At 43.1% G+C, this 23407-nt stretch overlaps 1 protein-coding gene across 1 annotated transcript; it reads left to right on the top strand.

Moving 5' to 3' along the window:
- Positions 1-20720: 20720 nt before the first annotated feature.
- On the top strand, positions 20721-21578 carry LOC143646468 (uncharacterized). The gene has a single exon (XM_077115367.1). It carries the CDS (start codon positions 20721-20723, stop codon positions 21576-21578), a length of 858 nt encoding a protein of 285 aa, XP_076971482.1.
- The last annotated feature ends 1829 nt before the right edge of the window (positions 21579-23407 follow it).

The raw sequence follows: 23407 nt of genomic DNA, 5'->3' as shown, positions 1-23407 counted from the left end.
CCATTTGCAGGAGAATAAGGAGGACCTCTACCTCAAACCTTATATAAAAATCAACTCAAAATGGATCAAACACCTAAAGATAAGGACCAGGACTATCAAACTCCTAGAAGAAAATTTCGGAAGCGTCTTCACGACCTTGTGGGAGGGAATAGCTTCTTAAACTTTACACCTAAAGCATAAGCAACAAAATGAACAATAGATAAATTAGGATGTCATCAAAACTCAAAATTGTGGTACCTCAAAGGATTTTATTATGAAAGTAAAATGACAGCCTAACAATGGGAGAAAATATTTGGAAACTCCATATCTGATAAAGGTCTAATATCTAGAATATAATGAGAAATACTTCAACTTTACAACAAAAAGACAATGAATCCAATTTAAAAGTGGGCAAAAGACTTGAATACACATCTCTCCAAAGAAGATACACAAATGGGCAAACAGCACTTGAAAAGATGCTCAACAGCACTACGCTTTGGGGAAATTCCAATCAAAACCACAGTTAGATATCATTTCACACCCACTAGAACAGCTATTATTTAGAGAGGGGGAAAAAAACAGAAAGCTACAAGTATTGGAGAGGATGCTGAGAAATTTGAACATTCATTCATTGTTCATGGGTGTTCTAGTTTCTAGCTGCCAGAATGCAATATATCAGAAATGGAATGGCTTCTAAAAATGGGAATTTAATGAGTTGCTAGTTTACAGTTCTAAGGCCGAGAAAATGTCCCAGTTAAAACAAGACTAAAGAAATGTCCAATCAAAGGCATCCAGGGAAAGATACCTTGATTCAAGAAAGCCAATGACGTTCAGGGTCTCTCTCTCAAGTGAGAAGGCACATGGCGAAGACAGTCAGGACTTCTCTCTCAGCTGGAAGGGCACATGGCGAACATGGCATCATCATCTGCTAGTTTTCTCTCCTGGCTTCTGGTTTCATGAAGCTCCCTGGGAGGCGTTTTCCTTCTTCATCTCCAAAGGTTGCTGTCTCGTGGACTCTCTGCATCTCATGGCTACATCGTTCTGCTCTCTCTGAATCTCTAATTCCCCTTTTATAGGACTCCAGTAAACCAATCAAGACCCACCCAATTGGGTGGAGACATGTCATCCCCTAATCCCGCTTAACAACCACTCTTGACTAAATCACATCATCCAGGGAGATGATCTGATTACAGTTTCAAACATACAGTATGAATAGGGATTATTTTACCTTTATGAAATGGGATTTATCTCAAAACATGGCTTTTCTTAGGGGGCATACTTCCTTTCAAACCATCACAGACAGGAAGGGGTGCACCAACTTTCTCTACTTTTGCCTTTTTAAGCTGTGCTTATTAAGCTGAGAAGGGATAAAATTAGTTTGAAATGACAACCAATTAAAACCAGAAATACTATTTTGAAATTGAGATACTTCTAAAATAATCCCTAAAGGAGGGGACAGTGGACATCAAAATTTAACACTGGTCACCCACTCCACCCAGGGGTGCTTTACTCCTGGGGAGAGCAGGCACCAAGGGCACATGGACGTCAGTGAGAGCCCCGGCTTCCTCTGAGGGCCAGCAGAGAGGACAGCTCACAACTCCCTAAGAACTGGGAGGTATCCCATACCTAGAGAAAAGCTAAGAATCCTGGAAATGTATAAATAGCAACCACACTGGGAAGATACCAAATATAGACACCTAAGAAAGGGGAAGTTATACACAGCCAAGGAAGAAGAGAAACACGCACATTCACATGTACAAATACACATCACTTGCAATCAACATGACCCTGAAGAAACAGCAAAACAGGAACAAGGAACCCACTGTGTACCCAGATCCCACCTGACACCTGGGCAGGTATATAAAGGCTCCCAGCATAGGAGCCCCACACCTGACCCCTTCCCTCTCACCTGCTCCTCTGACCGACTCCACCCTCCATCCACCACAATCATGGGCTGCTCTGGCTGTTCCGGAGGCTGTGGGGGCTGCGGCTCCGGCTGCTGTGTGCCCGTTTGCTGCTGCAAGCCTGTGTGCTGCTGTGTGCCAGCCTGTCCGTGCGCCAGCTGTGGCCAAGGGAGCTGTGGCTCGTGTGGGGGCTGCAAAGGGGGCTGTGGCTCGTGTGGGGGCTGCAAGGGGGGCTGTGCCTCCTGTGGGGGCTGCAAAGGGGGCTGTGGCTCCTGTGGGGGCTGCAAAGGGGGCTGTGGCTCCTGTGGGGGCTGCAAGGGGGGCTGTGGTTCCTGTGGGGGCTGCAAAGGGGGCTGTAGTTCCTGTGGAGGCTGTGGCTCCTGTGGCTGCTGCCAGACCAGCTGCTGCGAGTCCAGCTGCTGCAAGCCCTGCTGCTCCCAGTCCAGCTGCTGCAAGCCCTGCTGCTGTGAATCCAGCTGCTGCAAGCCCTGCTGCTCCCAGTCCAGCTGCTGCAAGCCCTGCTGCTGTGAATCCAGCTGCTGCAAACCCTGCTGCTGTGAATCCAGCTGCTGCAAGCCCTGCTGCTCCCAGTCCAGCTGCTGCAAGCCCTGTTGCTGCGACTCCAGCTGCTGTAAGCCCTGTTGCTCCCAGTCCAGCTGCTGCAAGCCCTGCTGCTCCCAGTCCAGCTGCTGCAAGACCTGCTGCTGCCAGTCCAGCTGCTGTGTCCCCGTTTGCTGCCAGTCCAGCTGCTGCAAACCCTGCTGCTGCCAGTCCAGCTGCTGTGTCCCCGTTTGCTGCCAGTGCAAGATCTGATGTAATTAATGGTCAGTCCTCAGTCCACTTCTGACTGCCACCTCTGGTGAGGACTCAAGTCTCATTGCCTCCCTGAATACTCCTTGCTGGGGCTGCCCTCTCTTCTGTTTCCCTGACTCCAGCACATGAATGCTCTGCACGCGAATGTCTGGTCTCTTCCTCGAAGCGTCTGAGATGTTCTCACCCTCCACCATGTGACAAGCCCAGCCCAGCAGGGTGCCCCATTCTTTTCAAGGTTTCCATGTTTGTCCATTTCAGAAAAGCAATAACACTTCCTTCCAATAAAAACTCTGTCTCTGCAAATCAGTCTCATATAAACCTGGTCCTTTCTTTGCATCCTTTCCACCGCACAGCAATGAATAAACAGTTTCACTGACAGCGGGTTTCAGGGCAATGCATGCCAGCTCACCAGGCACTATTTCCATCTGTATCCTGATTCCCAGCTGGCACAACACGAGTGCTGTCCACTTACGTCCAGGCAGGGGACATTGGGAGGCCTGGCAAAGACTGAACCCACTCCCAGAGGTGACAAATAAATCATGGAATATATTCATACATGGAATTAATATATAAAAATGAAAATAAGTCAACTGTGGATAGATACGAGGACATCTGTGAATCTCACAAACAAAATGTCCAGTGAAAGAACTCATACAACAAAGATAACGTACTATATTATTCCATTTACAGAAAGTTCAAAAACAGACAAAACTAATCCAAGGAGTAAAAACTCAAGGGAGTTGCTGGAGGAAGAGAAGGTGAAATATGGAAAAGTGCCTGGGGGGAGACACAGGATGAGAATATTCTATTTCTCAGAAGTGTTTACTTTTTCATAATTTTATGATTTCTTCCCTTATGGCTTGTGCATTTTTCTGTATGACTCACGTACTTCAATAACAAGTTTATTTTAGAAGCCGGGTGGTGACTGAGGAGCTACAGATTGTGGGAAGATGGCAGAGTAGGGTGCTGCAGGACTCAGCACCTCCAGCAGGTCAGGCAGTCACAGGCAGGAGATGTCTGAGCCAACCAGTCTGAAATTCCAGAGACCAGGGGACCACTGCACGGCGTCCAGGGGAGAGCTGCCTGCAAAAGACTCACCTTAAATTCAAAGACACAAGTAGGTTGAAAGTGAAAGGATGAAAAAAAAATCATGCAAGTGTCACAAAAAGGTAGCTATGCTAACATCAGATAAAACTGACTTTAACAAAGGTTAAAATATATTGGGTAGACGGAAATACTAGCACTCAATGAGAGGGAGGGGTTGGGGTATGGTATATATGAGTTTTTTCTTTTTTCTTATTATTTCTTTTTCTGGAGTGATGCAAATGCTCAAAGAAGTGATCGTGGTGATGAATACACAACTACGTGATGAAAAAAATGTATTGCAACTCATTCTTTAAAATGAATTATATAAATGAAAAAGAAAAAAAACAGGAACAAAAAAATTGACTTTAAGTCAAATGTCCCTGTGAGGGACAAAGGCAGTCAGTATATCCTGATAACGGGGTCAATTCAACAAGAAGATGTAACAACTACAAACATGTAAATATGTAATGCACTTAAAGAGACGAATCCCAAAATATATGAAGCAAATACTGCCAGATATGAGGGAGAAATAAGCAGTTCTACACTGATAGTAGGAGACTTTAATACACCACTTTCAAAAATGGATAGAACATCTAGACAGAAGATCGATAAGTAAATAAAAGATTTGAGGGTACCCAACAGATGTATTTATAGAACTCTTCACCCAACAGCAGAAAACACATCCTTCTCCACTGTACCTGAATCACACTCCAGGATAGAACATATCTTAGGTCACAAAGCAAGTCTCAATAAACGCAAAAACATTTAAATCATACCATATATCTTCTCTGATCACAATGGAATGAAGCTAGAAATAACGGGGGGGGGGATTAAAAATTCACAAATACGTGGAAATTAAACAACAGAACCTTAAACAACCAATGTGTTAAAGAGGACATGACAAGGGAAATTAGGAAATATCTTGAGGCAAATGAAAGTGAAAATACAACACACCAAAACTTACAGGATGTAGCAATGGCAGTACTGAAGGGGAAATTTATAGCTCTAAATACTTAGATTACAAAAGGAGAAAGATTTCAAACCAGAGACCTAATCTCACACTGGGAGAGTTAGAAAGGAAAGAGCACATTAAACCGAAAGTGAACAGGAAAAAGAGATAACAAAGATTAGAGGGCAGATGAATGAAATACAGAACACACACACAAAAAAAACAGTGGAGAGAATCAACAAAACTAAAAGTCGGTTCTTTGAATAGATCAATAAAATTGACACACCTTTAGCTAGACTGATGATGAAAAAGAGAAAGGGCACCAGTAATGAAAAATCAGACGTGAAAAGGAGAACATTAGCACAATCCCCACCCAAATAAAAAGGACTGTAAGAGGATACTCTGAACACCAATAAACTATAACCTCGATAAAATGGACAAACTCTTAGAAATTCACAAACTACATACAGTGACTCAAGGAGAAATAGAAGATCTCAACACACCAAATAATAACAATATTATAATAATATATATTATATATAATATAATATAAGAACAATAATAACAATAAAAGGATTTGATCTGTAATCAAAAACCTCGCAACAATAAAAGCTCAGAACCAGATGATTCGCAAGGGAAATTTACCAAACATTCCAAGAAGAGTTAACATCAATTCTGCCCAAATGCTTCCAAAAAATTGAAGAGGAGGGAAAACTCCCCAATTCAGTCTATGAGTCCAGCGTCACCCTCATCTAAATCCAGATAGAGATACTACAAGAAAAGAAAATTGCAGACCTATAACTACTATGAATATAAATGCAAATATCCTCGGCAAACTACTCGCAAAACAATCCAACAGCATATTAAAAGAATTATATACATCATGAGCAAGTGGGATTTAACCCTGGTATGCAAGAGTGGTTCAACATTTAAAAAAACCGATTAATGTAATATACCACAACAAAAGAATGAAGAGAAAAAACATATTAGCATCTCAACTGATGGAGCAAAAGTATTTAACAAAATGCAGCGTTGCTTCTTTTTTAAAAAAAATATTTTTATTGACAAATCTTTACACACATACCCTGTAGTCCATGCAGGGTACAATCAACAGCTCACAATATCATCACATAGTTGTATATTCATCACCACGATCATTTTTAGGACATTTGCATCACCTCAGAAAATAAATAAAAAGAAAAACTTATACCTCCCATACCCCTTACCTCTCCCTCTCATCGGCCACTAATATTTCAATCTACACAAATATTTTACCCCTTATTCCCCCTGTTATTTATTTTTTATCCATATTTTTGTTTGATTGTTTGTTTGTTTTGCATGGCCAGGCACTGGGAAATGAACCCCAGTCTCTGGCATGGCAGGCGAGAACTCTGCCTGCTGAGCCTCCGTGGCCCTATCCATATTTTTTTACTCATCTGTCCATACCCTGGATAAAAGGAGCATCAGACACAAGGTTTTCACAATCACACATCACACTGTAAACATTATATCCTTATATAATCATCTCCAAGAATCAAGACTAATGGAATACAACTCAATAGTTTCAGGTACTTCCCTCCAGCCACTCTAATACACCATAAACTAAAAAAGGAATATCTATATAAAGTGTATAAAATAACCTCCAGGATAACCTCTCGACTCTGAAATCTCTCAACCACTGAGACTTTATTTTGTCTCATTTCTCTTACCCCTTTTGGTCCAGAAGGCTTTCTCAGTCCCTTGATGCTGGATGCCAGCTCATCCTGGAAGTTCTGTCCCACATTGCCTGGAAGATTTATACCACAGAAGGTCATGTCCATGTAGGAGGGAGGCAGTAAGTTCACCTGCCAAGTTGGCTTAGAGAGAGAGAGAGACCACATCTGAGCAACAAAGAGGTTCTCTAGGGGTGACTCTTAAGCCTAATTTTAAGTAGGCTTCACCTATTCTTTGCAGAAATAAGTTTCATAGGGGCAAATCCCAAGATCAAGGGCTTAGCCTGTTGATTTGATAGTCCCCATTACTTGTGAGAATTTCAGGAAATCCCTAAATGGGGAAGCTGATATTTCTCCCTTTCTCCCCAGGCCCCCAAGGAGACCTTGCAAGTATTTCTTTATTCACTGCCCACATTACTTTGGGATGTATCGGGTCATCATATTAACCTGGAAAAACCAACAAGATCTCACGTTCTATTCAAGATTCCATATAATTATGGTGTTCAACTAAACTGACCAAAAAGTTAAATTAGGTAATGCACTACCCAAAATAAAAATTTTGCGCCAAGTAAACATTTCACCTTTTGGTCTCACACAGAAGTTGAAGTTTTAAAATATGGATGATATCATCCTTTACCTTATATTCTGTTCTACTCCAGTTTTATCCAGCTCAGTTTCATTCATATCTCTAGTCCAAGTCTGATCCCTTTTTCAACTTTTTAAATAGTTCCTGTATAGGGTACTGCTGACGTTCATAGTCTCAGAGCCATAACGCCACGTCTCAGAGGCCACGTAAATATCCGAAGTTTCTGGGAACAACAACTTAGTCTCAGAATTTAGAATGCACAGTCATAACTCCTGAATATATGCCAGTACTGCTTCTTGATAAAAACACTTGGAAAACTAGGAGTAGAGGAAACTTTCTCAACATGATAAAGGGAATTTATGAAAACTCCACAGCTGACATCCAACCTAATGATGAAGGATGGAAAACCTTCCCTCTAAGATCAGGAACAAGGCAAGGATTCCCACTGTCACCACTGTAATTCAATATTGCACTAGAAATTCTTGCCAAAACAATAAGGCAAGAAAAATTAAGGCATTCAAAATAGAACGGAAGAAGTAGAACTTTCCCTATTAGCAAATTACATGATCCTATATACAGAAAATCCTGAAAAGCTCCTAGATCTAATAAATGAATTCATCAAAGTGGCAGGCACAGCATCAATAGCCAAAAAATCAGTAGCATTTCTATACACAAGAATGAACAACTGGAAGAATAAACCAAAACAACAATAATTTACAATGGCAACTAAAAGAATCACAAATCTAGGAATAAATTTAACAAAGGAGGTAAATGACTAGCACACACAAAACTACAAAACATTTGTCATAGTCAGGTTCATGTGTCAGCTTGGTCAGGTGGTGGTACCTATTTGTCTGGTTGGGCAAGTGCTGGCCTGTCTGTTGCAATGAAGACGTTTCATAGAATTAAATCATGATCATGTTGGCTGCATCCACAGCTGATTCCATTTGTAATCAGCCAAGGGAGTGTCTTCTGCAATGAGTGATGCTCAATCTAATCACTGGAAGCCTTTTAAGGAGGACTCAGAAGAGACAGGCTCTCCTCCTGCTTCGGCCAGCGAACCTCTCCTGTGGAGTTCATCCAGACCCTCCATCGGAGTCGTCGGCTTCACAGCCTACCTGCAGATTTTGGACTCTGTGTTCCCATGATTATGTGAGACACCTTTATAAATTTTGTATTTGCGAATATTTCCTGATGATTCTGTTTCTCTAGAGAACCCTAACTAATACAACTTGGTACCAGGAGTGGTTCTTAAGAAACAGAATTTTAAAAATGGGTTTTTGTGAATGGTTTTCTAAACTGACTGGACTCAAAGACATAAGGACTCTGATTTCTGTAATCAGAATGACACTCCCAATCCATGGAGTGAGTTGGCAAAAGAGATAGTCAAAATATCACCATTCGATTATCCTGATGCTTTGCTTTTACGAAGCCAGGCTCTGGGGGTAATGTTTTTGACACCTTTACAGAGTTTTGTGGAAATAGTAAGTACAGAGATGTTGGCTGGTTGTTGTTAGAGACACTGGCTACATTAAGGAGGGAAAAGGATGGGCTTAAGGCTTCAAACGAGAAGCTTAAGCGCCGCCTGAAAGATGGAGAAGTTTCTATGAGTATCCTGAAAAAAAATCTTATTTCCTGTAGCCACAGACTTAAGATCTCTGAAAATCAGGCTCAGAATCTTATTGTTAGAGTAGCAACTTTACAACGTAAACTGAAATCTCAATGTTGCATGGTGTCTGCCGTTAAAGTGAGGGCATTGATTGGAAAGGAGTGGGACCCTGAAAAATGGGATGGTGACATATGGATTGATAATGATGTCAGGGACAAGGTTGAAGCCCTAGGCCATGCTGAGTCTTCCCTAGATAACCCTGTAATAGTCTGCCCTGAGGACATAGCCGCCCCACCTCCAGCCTGCCTTGAGGAATTGGCCACCCAACCTCCTCCTGAAGGGATTAGCCCTAGAGTTATTAATTCTGTTTCACCAGATGAAACTGCAAATGAAGGCCCTGAGGCAAATGGCTTGGAAGATATTTCTAATTCTTTTCATGACCCACCCCCACCACCCCTCATTTCTTCTAGACCTATAACTAGACTAAAGTCCCAACAGGCCCCTAAAGGTGAGGTACAAAGTATCACACATGAGGAGGTACGTTATACTCCAAAAGAACTGTGTGAGTTTTCCAATTTATATAGGTAGAAATCAGGGGAATATGTGTGGCAATGGATTTTAAGGGTGTGGGATAATTGTGGGAGGAGTGTAAGGCTGGATCAGGCTGAATTTATTGATATGGGCCCACTGAGCAGAGATTCTGCATTCAATGTTATAGCTCGAGGGGTCAGAAAAGGTGTTAACAGTTTGTTTGCATGGTTGGCGGAAACATGGATCAAAAGGTGGCCGACATTACCTGAGGTTGAAATGCCAGAACTGCCCTGGTATAATGTAGATGAGGGGATCCAGAGGCTGAGAGAGTTGGGAATGCTAGAGTGGATTTATCAAGCAAAGCCTGCTCTTACACCCCAGGAATGTCCAGAGGATGCACTTTTCACCAGAACCTATAGAAATAAATTTGTGAGACTAACACCATCATCCCTGAAGAGCTCTGGGGTTGCACTTCTCTGCAGGTGAAATACTACTGTAGGAACTGCTGCTATTTAGCTGGAATCCTTAACACAATGGGGATGACTGGACCCCAAGTTGGCAGAAGCCAGGTGGCAGCACTTAATCACCAAAGACAGGGTAGACGCGGGTATTATAATAGACAGCAAACTCAAAGCAGGCATCAAAATTATATGACACGCAGAGATTTGTGGTGTTGGCTACTAAATCACGGGGTACCTAGAAATACAATAGAAGGGCAGTCTACTAAATTCTTGTTGGAGCTGTATAAACAAAAGAGTTCTAGGTCAAGGGAACAGAAGTCTAACCTGAATTACAAAAACACAGAGTCGTGGCCCCCTAATCAATTTCCAGACTTGAAACAGTTTACAGACCCAGAGCCCCTTGAATGAAGGGGAGACCAGGTCCCTTTGGGGGAGAAACCTGTTACACTGCCACAAATTTATACTGTTAACCTTCCTCTAAGTCTTCCCCAAGGAGACCGACGGCCTTTTACCAGGGTAACTGTGCATTGGGGAAAAGGAAATGATCAGATATTTCGGGGATTTCTAGACACTGGTTCAGAAGTGACATTAACTCCAGGGGGCCCAAAACATCATTCTGGTCCACAAGTCAGAGTGGGGGCTTATGGAGGCCAGGTGATCAATGGAGTTTTAGCTCAGGTCCGTCTCACAGTGGGTCCAGTGGGCCCCCGGACCCATCCTGTAGTTATTTACCCAGTTCAGAATGCATAATCGGAATAGATATGCTGAGCAACTGGCAGAATCCCCACATTGGCTCTCTGACTCATGCAGTGAGGGCCATTATTGTGGGAAAAGCCAAGTGGAAGCCACTAGAACTCCCCCTACCTAGCAAAATAGTAAATCAGAAGCAACACTGGATTGCTGGAGGGATTGCAGAGATTACTGCCACTCTTAAGGACTTGAAGGATGCAGAGGTGATGATTCCCACCACATCCCCGTTCAACTCTCCTATCTGGCCTGTGCAGAAAACAGATGGGTCTTGGAGAATGACAGTGGATTATCATAAGCTCAACCAGGTGGTAACTCCAATTACAGCTGCTGTTCCAGATGTAGTATCATTGCTTGAGCAAATCAATACATCCCCTGGTACCTGGTATGCAGCTATTGATCTGACAAATGTTTTTTTCTCAATAGCTGTTAGTAAGGACCCCCAGAAACAGTTTGCTTTCAGCTGGCAAGGTCAGTAATATACTTTTACTGTCCTACCTCAGGGATATCAACTCTCCAGCCCTATGCCATACTCTTGTCCACAGGGAACTCTATCTTTTCTCCCTCCCACAAGACGTCACACTGGTCCATTATATTGATGGTATCATGCTGATTGGACCTAGTGAGCAAGAAGTAGCAACTACTGTAGACTTACTGGTAAGGCATTTGCGTGTCAGAGGATGGGAGATAAATCCAACAAAAATGCAGGGGCCTTCCACCTCAGTGAAATTTCTAGGTGTACAATGCTGTGGGGCATGTTGAGATATCCCTTCTAAGGTGAAGTATAAGTTGCTGTGTCTGGCCCCTGCTACAACCAAAAAAAGAGGCACAACGCCTAGTTGGTCTTTTTGGATTTGGGCAACAACATATTCCTCATTTGGGTGTGCTACTCCAACTCATTTATTGAGTGACCAGAAAAGCTGCTAATTTCAAGTGAGGACCTGAACAAGAGGAGGCTCTGCGACAGGCCCAGGCTGCTGTGCAAGCTGCTCTGCCACTTGGGCCGTATGATCCAGCAGATCCAATGGTGCTGGAAGTGTCAGTGGCAAATAGAGATGCTGTCTGGAGCTTTTGCCAAGCCCCTATAGGCGAATCACAATGCAGACCCTTAGGATTTTGGAGCAAAGCCTTACCATCTGCTGCAGATAACTACTCTCCTTTTGAGAAACAGCTTTTGGCCTGCTACTGGGCCTTAGTTGTGATTGAACACTTAACCCTGGGCCACCAAGTTACCAGGAGACCTGAGTTGCCTGTCATGAGCTGGGTATTGTCTGACCCATCAAGCCAAAAAGTTGGGCGTGTGCAGCAGCACTCCATCATAAAATGGAAATGGTATATATGAGATAGAGCCAGAGCAGGTTCTGAAGGCAAAAGTAAGTTACATGAGGAAGTGGCCCAAATGCCCATGGTTTCCACTCCTGCTGCCACATTACCTTCTCTTTCCCAGACCAGAGCTATGGCCTCTTGGGGAGTTCCTTACAGTGAATTGACTGAGGGAGAGAAAACTCGGGTCTGGTTTACAGATGGTTCAGTGTGATATGCAGGTATTACCCGAAAGCGGACAGCTGCAGCATTACAACCACTTTCTGGGGTGTCCTTGAAGGACAGTGGTGAGGGGAAATCCTCCCAGTGGGCAGAACTTAAGCAGTGCACCTGGTTGTTCATTTTGCTTGGCAGGAAAACTGGCCAGAGGTGCGTTTGTATACTGACTCATGGGCTGTTGCTAATGGTTTGGCTGGATGGCCAGGGACCAGGAAAGACCATAATTGGGAAATCGGTGACAAGGAAGTCTGGGGAAGAGATATGTGGATAGACCTTTCTGAGTGGGCTAAGAACAGAAGATATTTGTGTCCCATGTGAATGCACACCAGAGGGTGACTTCATCAGAGGAAGGATTTAATAATCAAGTGGATAAGATGAGCCATTCTATGGATACCAGTCAGCCTCTTTCCCCAGCAACTCCTGTCATTGCCCAATGGGCTCATGAACAAAGTGGTCATGGTGGTGGGGATGGAGGTTATACATGGGCTCAGCAGGGACTTCCACTCACCAAAGCTGACTTGGCTACAGCTACTACTGAGTGCCCAATCTGCCAGCAGCAGAGACCCACACTCAGCCCCTGATGTGGCACCATTCCCCAAGGTGACCAGCCAGCTACATGATGGCAGGTTGATTACATTGGACCACTCCCTTCATGGAAGGGGCAGTAATTTGTTCTAACTGGTATAGACACATACTCTGGATATGGGTTTGCTTTCCCTGCATGCAATTCTTCTGCCAAAACTACTATCCGTGGGCTTACAGAATGCCTTATCCATCGTCATGGTATTCCACATAGCATTGCTTCTGATCAGGAAACACATTTCACAGCAAATGAAGTGCGGGAATGGGTGCATGCTCATGGAATTCTCTGGTCTTACCATGTTCCCCATCATCCAGAAGCAGCTGGATTGATAGAACGGTGGAACGGCCTTTTGAAAACTCAATTACGGTGCCAACTAGGTGGCAAACACTTGAAGTGCTGGGGTAATGTTCTCCAGGAAGCTGTGTATGCTCTGAATCAGCGTCCGCTGTATGGTGCTGTTTCTTCCATAGTCAGGATCCATGGGTCCAGGAACCAAGGGGTGGAAATGGGTGTGGTGCCACTCACTATTATCCCTAGTGATCCACTAGGAAAATTTTTACTTCCTGTCCCTGTGACCCTGAGTTCTGCTGGTCTACAGGTTTTAGTTCCAAAAGGGGGAGTGCTTCCTCCAGGAGAAACAACAATGATTCCATTGAACTGGAATCTAAGACTGTCACCTGGTCACTTTGGGCTACATATGCCACTGGATCAACAAGCCAAGAAGGGGATTACATTACTAGCTGGGGTGATTGACCCTGACTATCAGGGGAAATAGGACTGCAACTACACAATGTAGGTAAAGAAGAGTTTTCCTGGAATATAGGAGATCCCCTAGGGCGTCTTTTAGTACTACATGCCCTGTGATTAAAATCAATGGAAAACTGTAACAATCTGATCCAGGCAGGACTACCAATGGGTCTGAAACTTCAGGAATGAAGGTTTGGGGAACCCCACCAGGAAAAGAACCACGGCCAGCTGAAGTGCTTGCTGAGGGTAAAGGGAACATGGAATGGGTAGTGGAAGAAGGTAGTGATAAATATGAACTTTGACCACGTGATCAGTTACAGAAATGAGGACTGCAATGCTGTTTTGTTAATGTTACACTATTTAAGTTGTAAGATAGCAAGTTTAAGAATGAATATTACCCAAGGACTTGCACCCTATTCTGGAGAGATTTAATGTGTTTCTGGTTATATGCAGGACAGTTAAGTATTGTTAGGTGAGAAAAAAAATGTCTTTTATTGTTTTCTATTTAGAAATTAGGTATGGTTTAGGGTGATGAGTATAGCTGTCAAGTTGAAAAGGGGTGGACTGTCATGGTCAGGTTCATGTGTCAACTTGGCCAGGTGCCTGCTTGTCTGGTTCGGTAAGTGCTCGCCTGTCTTTTGCAATGAGGACATTTCATAGAATTAAATCATGATCACGTCAGCTGCATCCACAGCTGATTCCATTTGTAATCAGCCAAGGGGAGTGTCTTCTTTAATGAGTGATGCTTAATCTAATCACAGGAAGCCTTTTAAGGAGGATTCAGAAGAGACAGGATCTCTGCCTGCTTTGGCCTGCAAGCCCCTCCTGTGCAGTTCATCTAGACCCTCCATCAGAGTTGTTACTTTCACAACCTACCCTGCAGATTTTGGACTCTACATTCCCACGGTACATGAGACCCTTTTATAAATTTTATGTTTACAAATATTTCCTGTTGATTCTGTTTCTCTAGAGAACCCTAACTAATACAACATTGCTAAAAGAAATCAAAGAAGACCTAAATAAATGGAAAGACATGCCATGTTCAAGGACTAGAAGTCTAAATATTGTTAAAATTTCAATTCTGCCCAAAACAATTTACAGATTCAATGAAATTCCAATAAAAATTCTGACAACTTTCTTTTGAAAAAGGCAAACATCAAAATTTACTTGGAAGGGTAAAGAGCCCCAAATTTCCCAAGTCATCTTGAAAATGAAAAATAATGTTGGAGGACTCACACGTCACGTCCCAATCATAAAACTTTTACAAAGCCACAGTAATGAAAACAGCCTGCAGAGATTTCAAATGGAGTCAAAAGGCTATTCTGGGGGTTACTCTTATGCAAGCTTCAGCTAGATATTGCAAATTGCCACAGTATGCCAATCCCCAAGCAACAGTACTCCAAAAATCTAACGAATACCCAGGGCTCTATCTGAGATTCCATAATAGTTTCACTCAGTTTATTTTCAGAAACCTAAAACCTCCAGATTGTTCCTATGCCAGATAATCCCTGAAATCTTGAGGCACCAGTCATTCAAGAACATCAACCAGTTGCATCCCCTTACCTCCTAACATCATCATCCCTTCTCAACATGAAGAAGTTACAACGGTCATTGCCCAAAATGAAATGAGAGGGAAGAGTTGTAACAACAAAGATAGGAGTTAACAAATGACTATGACTGCTTGATCATTACACTGATATTTCTTTTTTTTTAGTCTTCAGTGTATTAGAGCGGCTAGAAGGAAATTGTGGAACTGTAACCCATACCATACTTTGAATTTTGTTCTTTAACTTGTTAAAATGGACTCTGAAATCTATCACTTTTTCTGCATATATATTTCACAATAAAAATGTTTTAGAAAATAGCCTGGTACTGGCACAAGGGCAGACATATAGACTAATGGAATATAACTGAGAGTTCAAAAATCAACCCTTACATTTATGGCTAACTGATTTTTGACAAGGAACAATGACCATGCAATTCGGAAAGAATGCTGTCCTCAACAAATGGCTCTGGGAAGGTTGGATCTCCATTTGCAGGAGAATAAAGGAGGACCTCTACCTCAAACCTTATATAAAAATCAACTCAAAATGGATCAAAGACCTAAAGATAAGGACCAGGACTATCAAACTCTTAGAAGAAAATTTCGGAAGCATCTTCACAACCTTGTGGGAGGGAATGGCTTCTTAAACTTTACACCTAAAGCATAAGCAACAAAATGAACAATAGATAAATTAGGATGTCATCAAAACTCAAAATTGTGGTACCTCAAAGGATTTTATTATGAAAGTAAAATGACAGCCTAACAATGGGAGAAAATATTTGGAAACTCCATATCTGATAAAGGTCCAATATCTAGAATATAATGAGAAATACTTCAACTTTACAACAAAAAGACAATGAATCCAATTTAAAAGTGGGCAAAAGACTTGAATACACATCTCTCCAAAGAAGATACACAAATGGGCAAACAGCACTTGAAAAGATGCTCAACAGTGCTACGCTTTGGGGAAATTCCAATCAAAACCACAGTTAGATATCATTTCACACCCACTAGAATAGCTACTATTTAGAGAGGGGGGAAAAAAACAGAAAGCTACAAGTATTGGAGAAGATGCAGAGAAATTTGAACATTCATTCATTGTTCATGGGTGTTCTAGTTTGCTAGCTGCCGGAATGCAATATACCAGAAATGGAATGGTTTTTAAAAAGGAGAATTTAATGAGTTGCTAGTTTACAGTTCTAAGGCCGAGAAAATGTCCCAATTACAACAAGTCTATAGAAATGTCCAGTCACAAGCATCCAGGGAAAGATATCTGGATTCAAGAAAGCCCTTGAAGTTCAAAGTCTCTCTCTCAAGTGAGAAGGCACATGGCGAAGACAGTCAGGGCTTCTCTCTCAGCTGGAAGGGCACATGGCAAACATGGTGTCGTCATCTGCTAGTTTTCTCTCCTGGCTTCTGGTTTCATGAAGCTCCCTGGGAGGCATTTTCCTTCTTCATCTCCAAAGGCTGCTGTCTCATGGACTCTCTGTGTCTCATGGCTACACTGTTCTGCTCTCTCTGAATCTCTTATTCCCCTTTTATAGGACCCCAGTAAAGCAATCAAGACCCACCTAATTGGGTGGAGACATGTAGTCACCTAATCTCATTTAACAACCACTCTTGACTAAATCACATCATCCAGGGAGATGATCTGATTACAGTTTCAAACATACAGTATTGAATAGGGATTATTTTACCTTTATGAAATGGGATTTATATCAAAACATGGCTTTTCTTAGGGGGCATACTTCCTTTCAAACCAGCTCAGACAGGAAGGGGTGCATCCTCCAGCAGCGGCCTGAACCCACCTTTCCGACTCATGATTATTCAGACCGCACCAGAAATGTCTTGGTGTTCAGTTTCCCAGACCCTGATGCTGCCTCCACAGGGAGGATTGAGTTTTACCCATGCAGGACCCACCAGGGAGGTGTCCACACCTCTGGACATCTCATCCACCCATACCTTGTCCTCCTAGTTGTTGTCTGTTTCTGAGTGAACACCTGGAGGAAGATGGTCCTCAGCTGAGCTGTTCACAATGCAGCCACTGGAGTTAGTAAACAGGAAGGTGCAGTTATAGACTTTGTGCGGGAAGAGTTTGTCCTGCTGGGCCATCCCAGGGAAAACGGCTCAGAGATGTGATACTGGAGAATATCGGTCACGTGTGTTCAGTTGGGCAAGAGGTCTGCCAATCTGATTTATGTTCCCAGTTGCAGTGAGGAGCTGTATTGAGGAGAGAAGGAATTGGATTGTTCTAAATCTAGGATTCAGAAAGGAAAAATGGTCCTGAAACACAAGAAATGCTATCCATGCAACGTAGCTGCAAGAAAGACGTATCTGTCATCATGTTATTGGAAGAAAACCCTACTTCAGCAATCTGTTTGGAAAATCCTTTGATGAACAGTCATCTTTTTTTTTTTTTTTTTTTTTTTTTTTTTTTTTAAAGACAGAGAGAAGGAAGGAAGGATAGAAGGAAGGAAGGAAGGAAGAAAGGGAAACATCTTTTAAACATTTTCTTGTTTTATTGTATTTTGTTTTTCCGTTTTTTGTTACATGGGCTGGGGCCGGGAATCGAACCGAGGTCCTCCGGCATAGCAGGCAAGCACTTTGCCCGCTGAGCCACCGCGGCCCGCCCTGAACAGTCATCTTTTAATGAACAAAAGCAATTCAAACTAGAAGTAAACCATATAAATGTCAGCTAATTGGCAAATTCTTTATTCAAAGCCCTGGTCCTACATTTTGCAATGGAACTCACATCAGAAAGAAAACATATGAATGGCATGTATGTGAAGAAAACTTTCAATAAACTTTCTAACTTTACATTTCTTGAGATAATGCATACTGGAGAGAAACTATATGAATGTCATCTGTATGGGAAACACTTCACTAATTGTCCTTCTCTTAGAGGACATGAGAGAATTCACAATGGAGAGAAAGCATATGAATGTCACATATGTGGGAAAACCTTCACTCATCATTCTACCTTTACACAGCATGAGAGAACTCACTCTAAGGAGAAATGATATGACAGCCATCTTTGTGGTAAAGCCTTGATTCACTGTTCTGGCCTCAGACAATAGACAACACAAGAGATTACACAATGGAGTGAAACTCTATGAATGCCACCTATGTGGGAAAGCCTTCAGTCATTGTTCTTCCTTTAGAGAACATGAGAAGCACACAATGGAGAGAAACCATATGAATGATATCTTTGTGGGAAATGCTTCATTTATCATTCTACCTACATACAGCATGAAAGAATTTGCACTGGAGAGAAACCCTAAAATATCATCTTTGTGAGAAAGCCTTCACTTGTCATTCTACCTTACCCAACACAAGAGAATGCACAATGGAGAGAAACCCTATTATTATCTTTGTGAGAAACTAGTCACTTATTGTTCTGGTTTTAAACAACATGGGAAAACTCACACTAGATACTATAAATATGTATCTGTGAAAACTCTAGCTTATTTTTGTAACCTTAGAAAACCTGAGAAACTCAAGCAAGAGAGAAACTATGAAGGCCATATATGTGATAGGTTTAAGTCAATATTCTGTTCTCAGATGACCTGCTTGAACTCATACCATGAATGTTTGAATATGGAACAGATTTTTGCCCTTGAGTGAACCCTTAAACATACTAGAGAACTCACACACTAGAAGAAACACTGTAATCAATCTGATAAAGTCTTTAGTCATTCAGACTACTTCATCAATCTAAGCCAATTCTTACTGGAAGGAATCAATAAAAATGTCACCTACAACATGAGAAAATTCATAATATAGATGGAATAAATGTGGAAGAGCCTTCATACATTGCTCCAACTGATACACTTACCAAAGAAATCACCTGTGAGGGAAATTCCATGTCTTTCATCAATACACCAATGGCTTAGTTTAGAAAATTATGCTTTAAACAATGAGTGTGAACTCCACAGGAAAGAACCCTATTTTGGACTCATTGTCAGCTGTCATTCAGCCAAGCACACATTTTGATACGCAATGGAAAACTCAGTGTCACAATGACAAGTAAAGTAAGAGAGAAAAGTCTTTACAGAGGATGAATCTGTACTCATTGTGAACTATATTAGAATTATAATATGTGTGTTCATGTCAAGGATGAAAAAAACATGAATAAATAAATACACTTTAGAAGTAGAGTCTGATGGTACGGAAATATTCCTCTTTTAAAATTCCATTCAAAATTCCCATCAACTTTCAGAAAGAAATTTTAATTGAAACAGTTGAAAGAAAAGACTACTACCAGTGGAAATTTGAAATTTTGACAATAAATTTAAAAGTCTAGATGAAATAGAACAATTCTTAGAAAAACACAATTTCCCAAAGCTGACATAAGAAGATAGGTAGCTGTGCTGGTTTGAAGGGATTATGCACCCTAGAAAAGCCCTGTTTTAATCCTGATCCAATCTTGTGGGAGCAACTGTTTCTTTTAATCCCTATTCAGTGCTATAGGTTGGAAACTTGATTATCTCCCTGGAGACGTGACCCACCAAATTGTGGGTATTAACCTTGGATTAGAGGGAGATGTGACTCCACCCATTCCAGGTGGGCCTTGATTAGTTTACTGGAATCCAAAACAGAGGAAGCATTTCAGAAAGAACCACGGAACGAAAGAGAACGATGAGCGAGAGAGCCACGACACAGCTTTGAGAACGACAGTTTTCAGTGGGCTCCTGTCCTGCTTTAAACCACGTAGTATTAGGTGTCCCTATTTCCTGAGGATTCCCTGTGCCCTTTGCTCCCTTCCTAAGATGTTTTCTTTTCCAACATTATTCCGTACAGAGGGTACACCTTTATCCACCCTAAAGCAACTAATGGATGATGTAAAAAGATCTGAATACTCAAGAACATGAAGACAGAAGAGTAGAACAGATGGAATAAAAATAAATAATAGGGGGAACAAATGTTAAAATAAATTCAGTTTGAAATAGTGGTAAATGAAAGTGAGGGGTAAGGGGTATGGTACGCATAGTTTCTTTTTTCTCTATTATCATTATATTTCTTTTTCTAAATCGATGCAAATGTACTAAGAAATGATGAATATGCAACTATGTGATGATATTAAGAAGTACTGATTGTATGTGTAGAATGGAATGATATCTAAATGTTTTGTTTGTTAATTTTTTTAATTAATAAAAAAAGTTAAAAAAAAAAAAAAAGAAAAAAGAATATGAAGACAGACACCAGACAAACATGTACAGCACCGAAGAGCCCTCTCTGCAGACAGCACATGACAGGAAGAAAGGGCAGGAAGGGGAACAGCTGACTTTCATTTCCAACTTTCTCTACTTTTGCCTTTTTAAGCTGTGCTTATTAAGCTGAGAAGGGATAAAATTAGTTTGAAATGACAACCAATTAAAACCAGAAATACTATTTTGAAATTGAGATACTTCTAAAATAATCCCTAAAGGAGGGGACAGTGGACATCAAAATTTAACACTGGTCACCCACTCCACCCAGGGGTGCTTTACTCCTGGGGAGAGCAGGCACCAAGGGCACATGGACGTCAGTGAGAGCCCCGGCTTCCTCTGAGGGCCAGCAGAGAGGACAGCTCACAACTCCCTAAGAACTGGGAGGTATCCCATACCTAGAGAAAAGCTAAGAATCCTGGAAATGTATAAATAGCAACCACACTGGGAAGATACCAAATATAGACACCTAAGAAAGGGGAAGTTATACACAGCCAAGGAAGAAGAGAAACACGCACATTCACATGTACAAATACACATCACTTGCAATCAATATGACCCTGAAGAAACAGCAAAACAGGAACAAGGAAGCCACCATGTACCCGGATCCCACCTGACACCTGGGCAGGTATATAAAGGCTCCCAGCATAGGAGCCCCACACCTGACCCCTTCCCTCTCACCTGCTCCTCTGACCGACTCCACCCTCCACTCACCACAATCATGGGCTGCTCTGGCTGTTCCGGAGGCTGTGGGGGCTGCGGCTCCAGCTGCTGTGTGCCCGTTTGCTGCTGCAAGCCTGTGTGCTGCTGTGTGCCAGCCTGTTCCTGCACCAGCTGTGGCCAAGGGGGCTGCGGCTCCTGTGGGGGCTGCAAGGGGGGCTGTGGTTCCTGTGGGGGCTGCAAGGGGGGCTGTGGCTCCTGTGGGGGCTGCAAGGGGGGCTGTGGCTCCTGTGGGGGCTGCAAGGGGGGCTGTGGCTCCTGTGGGGGCTGCAAGGGGGGCTGTGGCTCTTGTGGAGGCTGCAAGGGGGGCTGTGGCTCCTGTGGGGGCTGCAAAGGGGGCTGTAGTTCCTGTGGAGGCTGTGGCTCCTGTGGCTGCTGCCAGTCCAGCTGCTGCAAGCCCTGCTGCTCCCAGTCCAGCTGCTGCAAGCCCTGCTGCTGTGAGTCCAGCTGCTGCAAGCCCTGCTGCTGCCAGTCCAGCTGCTGCAAGCCCTGCTGCTGCCAGTCCAGCTGCTGCGAGTCCAGCTGTTGCAAGCCCTGCTGCAGCCAGTCCAGCTGCTGCAAGCCCTGCTGCTGTGAGTCCAGCTGCTGCAAGCCCTGTTGCTCCCAGTCCAGCTGCTGCAAGCCCTGCTGCTGCCAGTCCAGCTGCTGCAAGCCCTGCTGCTGCCAGTCCAGCTGCTGCAAGCCCTGCTGCTGCCAGTCCAGCTGCTGCAAGCCCTGCTGCTGCCAGTCCAGCTGCTGCAAGCCCTGCTGCTGCGAGTCCAGCTGCTGCAAGCCCTGCTGCTGTGAGTCCAGCTGTTGTAAGCCCTGCTGCTCCCAGTCCAGCTGCTGTGTCCCTGTTTGCTGCCAGTGCAAGATTTGAGCATCTGGGCACCCTGGCCATGACCAGTGGCAGACCCATATCTTGAAACATGTTGGTCTTCTCCGGTAAGGCAGCATATGAGACTTTGGGTCCAGCGTCCCAGCTCACCAGTTCTTGTTGAAGACTATATCCTTTTACCCATTTTGGAATCTCCTCACCCATTTATGCTCCAAAAGACTTCTCACCTGCTGCACTTATTTACCAATTCCTTGAGCTCTAAGCATGAAAGCAACCAACCCACCCAATAGACTCCATGGACCAGGATTGCACTGTGACCACCAGAGACCTGCCCATCTTCTCCTTCCCCAGCACCACTCCTGTCCCCTCCTCCACCTGGAACACCTGAACTTCAGCCAGTCTTCGCCCCAGGAAGTAGGAGACTCCACTGAGCCCTGGGGACTGTCCCGATCCTCAAACCATTTTCCTCTCCCCTGTCTTCCCCTCACACCTGCTCACTCTGACCCTCTGTCTACCAAGGTCGACTCCAGACCCTGCAAAACATCTAAATAAACACAATCTCCAACCAGAAGCCTTGCTCTCCTGTGATCCTTTTCTTACTACCTTTTGACAGATGGAAAAACTGCCAAACACTTTGTAGGTGTAGAAACTGGTGAATTTTAAGGGCTTCACAAAAATTAAAACACACGTGTAAGTATTGCCTATCAATGTATAAAATATTTCCAATCTAAATATGTTACATTTAGTACCTATGGATGCATGCTTGAGAATTGAGTTGCCTGGGGACAGAGAAGGGCTCAGCCATGGACTTGCAATTACTGAGGTCCTGGGTGATTTGCTGGACCTGCCCAGGTGTTGGTGCTATATTCTATACAGCAAGATACTGAGAGCATCTCTCAGCCCTTGATACCACCTACAAGGCCAGGAAAACAACACAGCTGCCTGCTGGGGCCAGTGAAAACAGAGGACTCAGCATAGTGCCTGGCGCATGCTATGTGTTTCATAAATGCTAGTCACTCTTATTTTTACAATAAAAATTGTCATAATACAGTGACAGGAAATGGACTGTGAAATGGACATGCTTACCCACTGCAGATGAGAGTTTAAATAGGTCTGAGCTTCCTGGAAATCAGTTTGTCAAACACGAATATTAAAGAAGATGGAATGGGGAAGTAGTAGATTAAACAGATTCCTCACCCCTCATCCCTCTCAATATCCACCTCAACATAGTGAGGTGGACAGACAGGCTGACTTCAAGTCTTTCTAGGGATAGAGGAATTCACTTGAGATCTTAGGGAGCATGTGTCCCAGGGCCTGGACCCCCTCCTAAATGACCCATAACAAATCTGCTGTAGCCAAGGACAAGGGTCAAGAAAGTAAACAATCTTCCCAGAAGGGAGGAATATAACCACAGATTTTAAAACAGCATTGATTGTATTTTAGCATTAACAATAATCTTAGTAAAACATCAGATTTTCGGCCCCTTTAATGACAGTACTGGAGACCCAATGTGCTCATACTATCTGGAATATCTCTGTTCTAAAATCATGTATTGCCCACCCCCCTTCTCCAGTCTCCTATTCCTTGCAGAGTTCTATCCCTCTTGACCAACATCCACTGAAGAATTTCTCCTGTTCATAAGTCTCAATAAACTATGTCTGCTTCTGTGCCTGGCATATATTTCAGTCTCAAGGCAGTCCTGACTCATGCACTGCACTCACTAGGTATGGGCCAGAATAATTGGCGAGCCAGCGTAGAGACTGAGACGCCACCAGGAGCGCTATGCATGGGTCCAGGGAAGGAGGACTTGCTGAGGGAAATTCCAGATTGCCCTGCATCATGCATGTGGAAGGGAGGCATTAAAGATCAAA

Source organism: Tamandua tetradactyla, chromosome 9 (assembly GCF_023851605.1).
Source record: "Tamandua tetradactyla isolate mTamTet1 chromosome 9, mTamTet1.pri, whole genome shotgun sequence".
Taxonomy (NCBI): Eukaryota; Metazoa; Chordata; class Mammalia; order Pilosa; family Myrmecophagidae; genus Tamandua; species Tamandua tetradactyla.
This window is presented reverse-complemented; position numbering and strand designations above follow the sequence as displayed.

Coding starts and splice junctions, on each gene's coding strand:
- LOC143646468 (XM_077115367.1), top strand. CDS start 20,721: ATGGGCTGCTCTGGCTGTTCCGGAGGCTGTGGGGGCTGCGGCTCCAGC.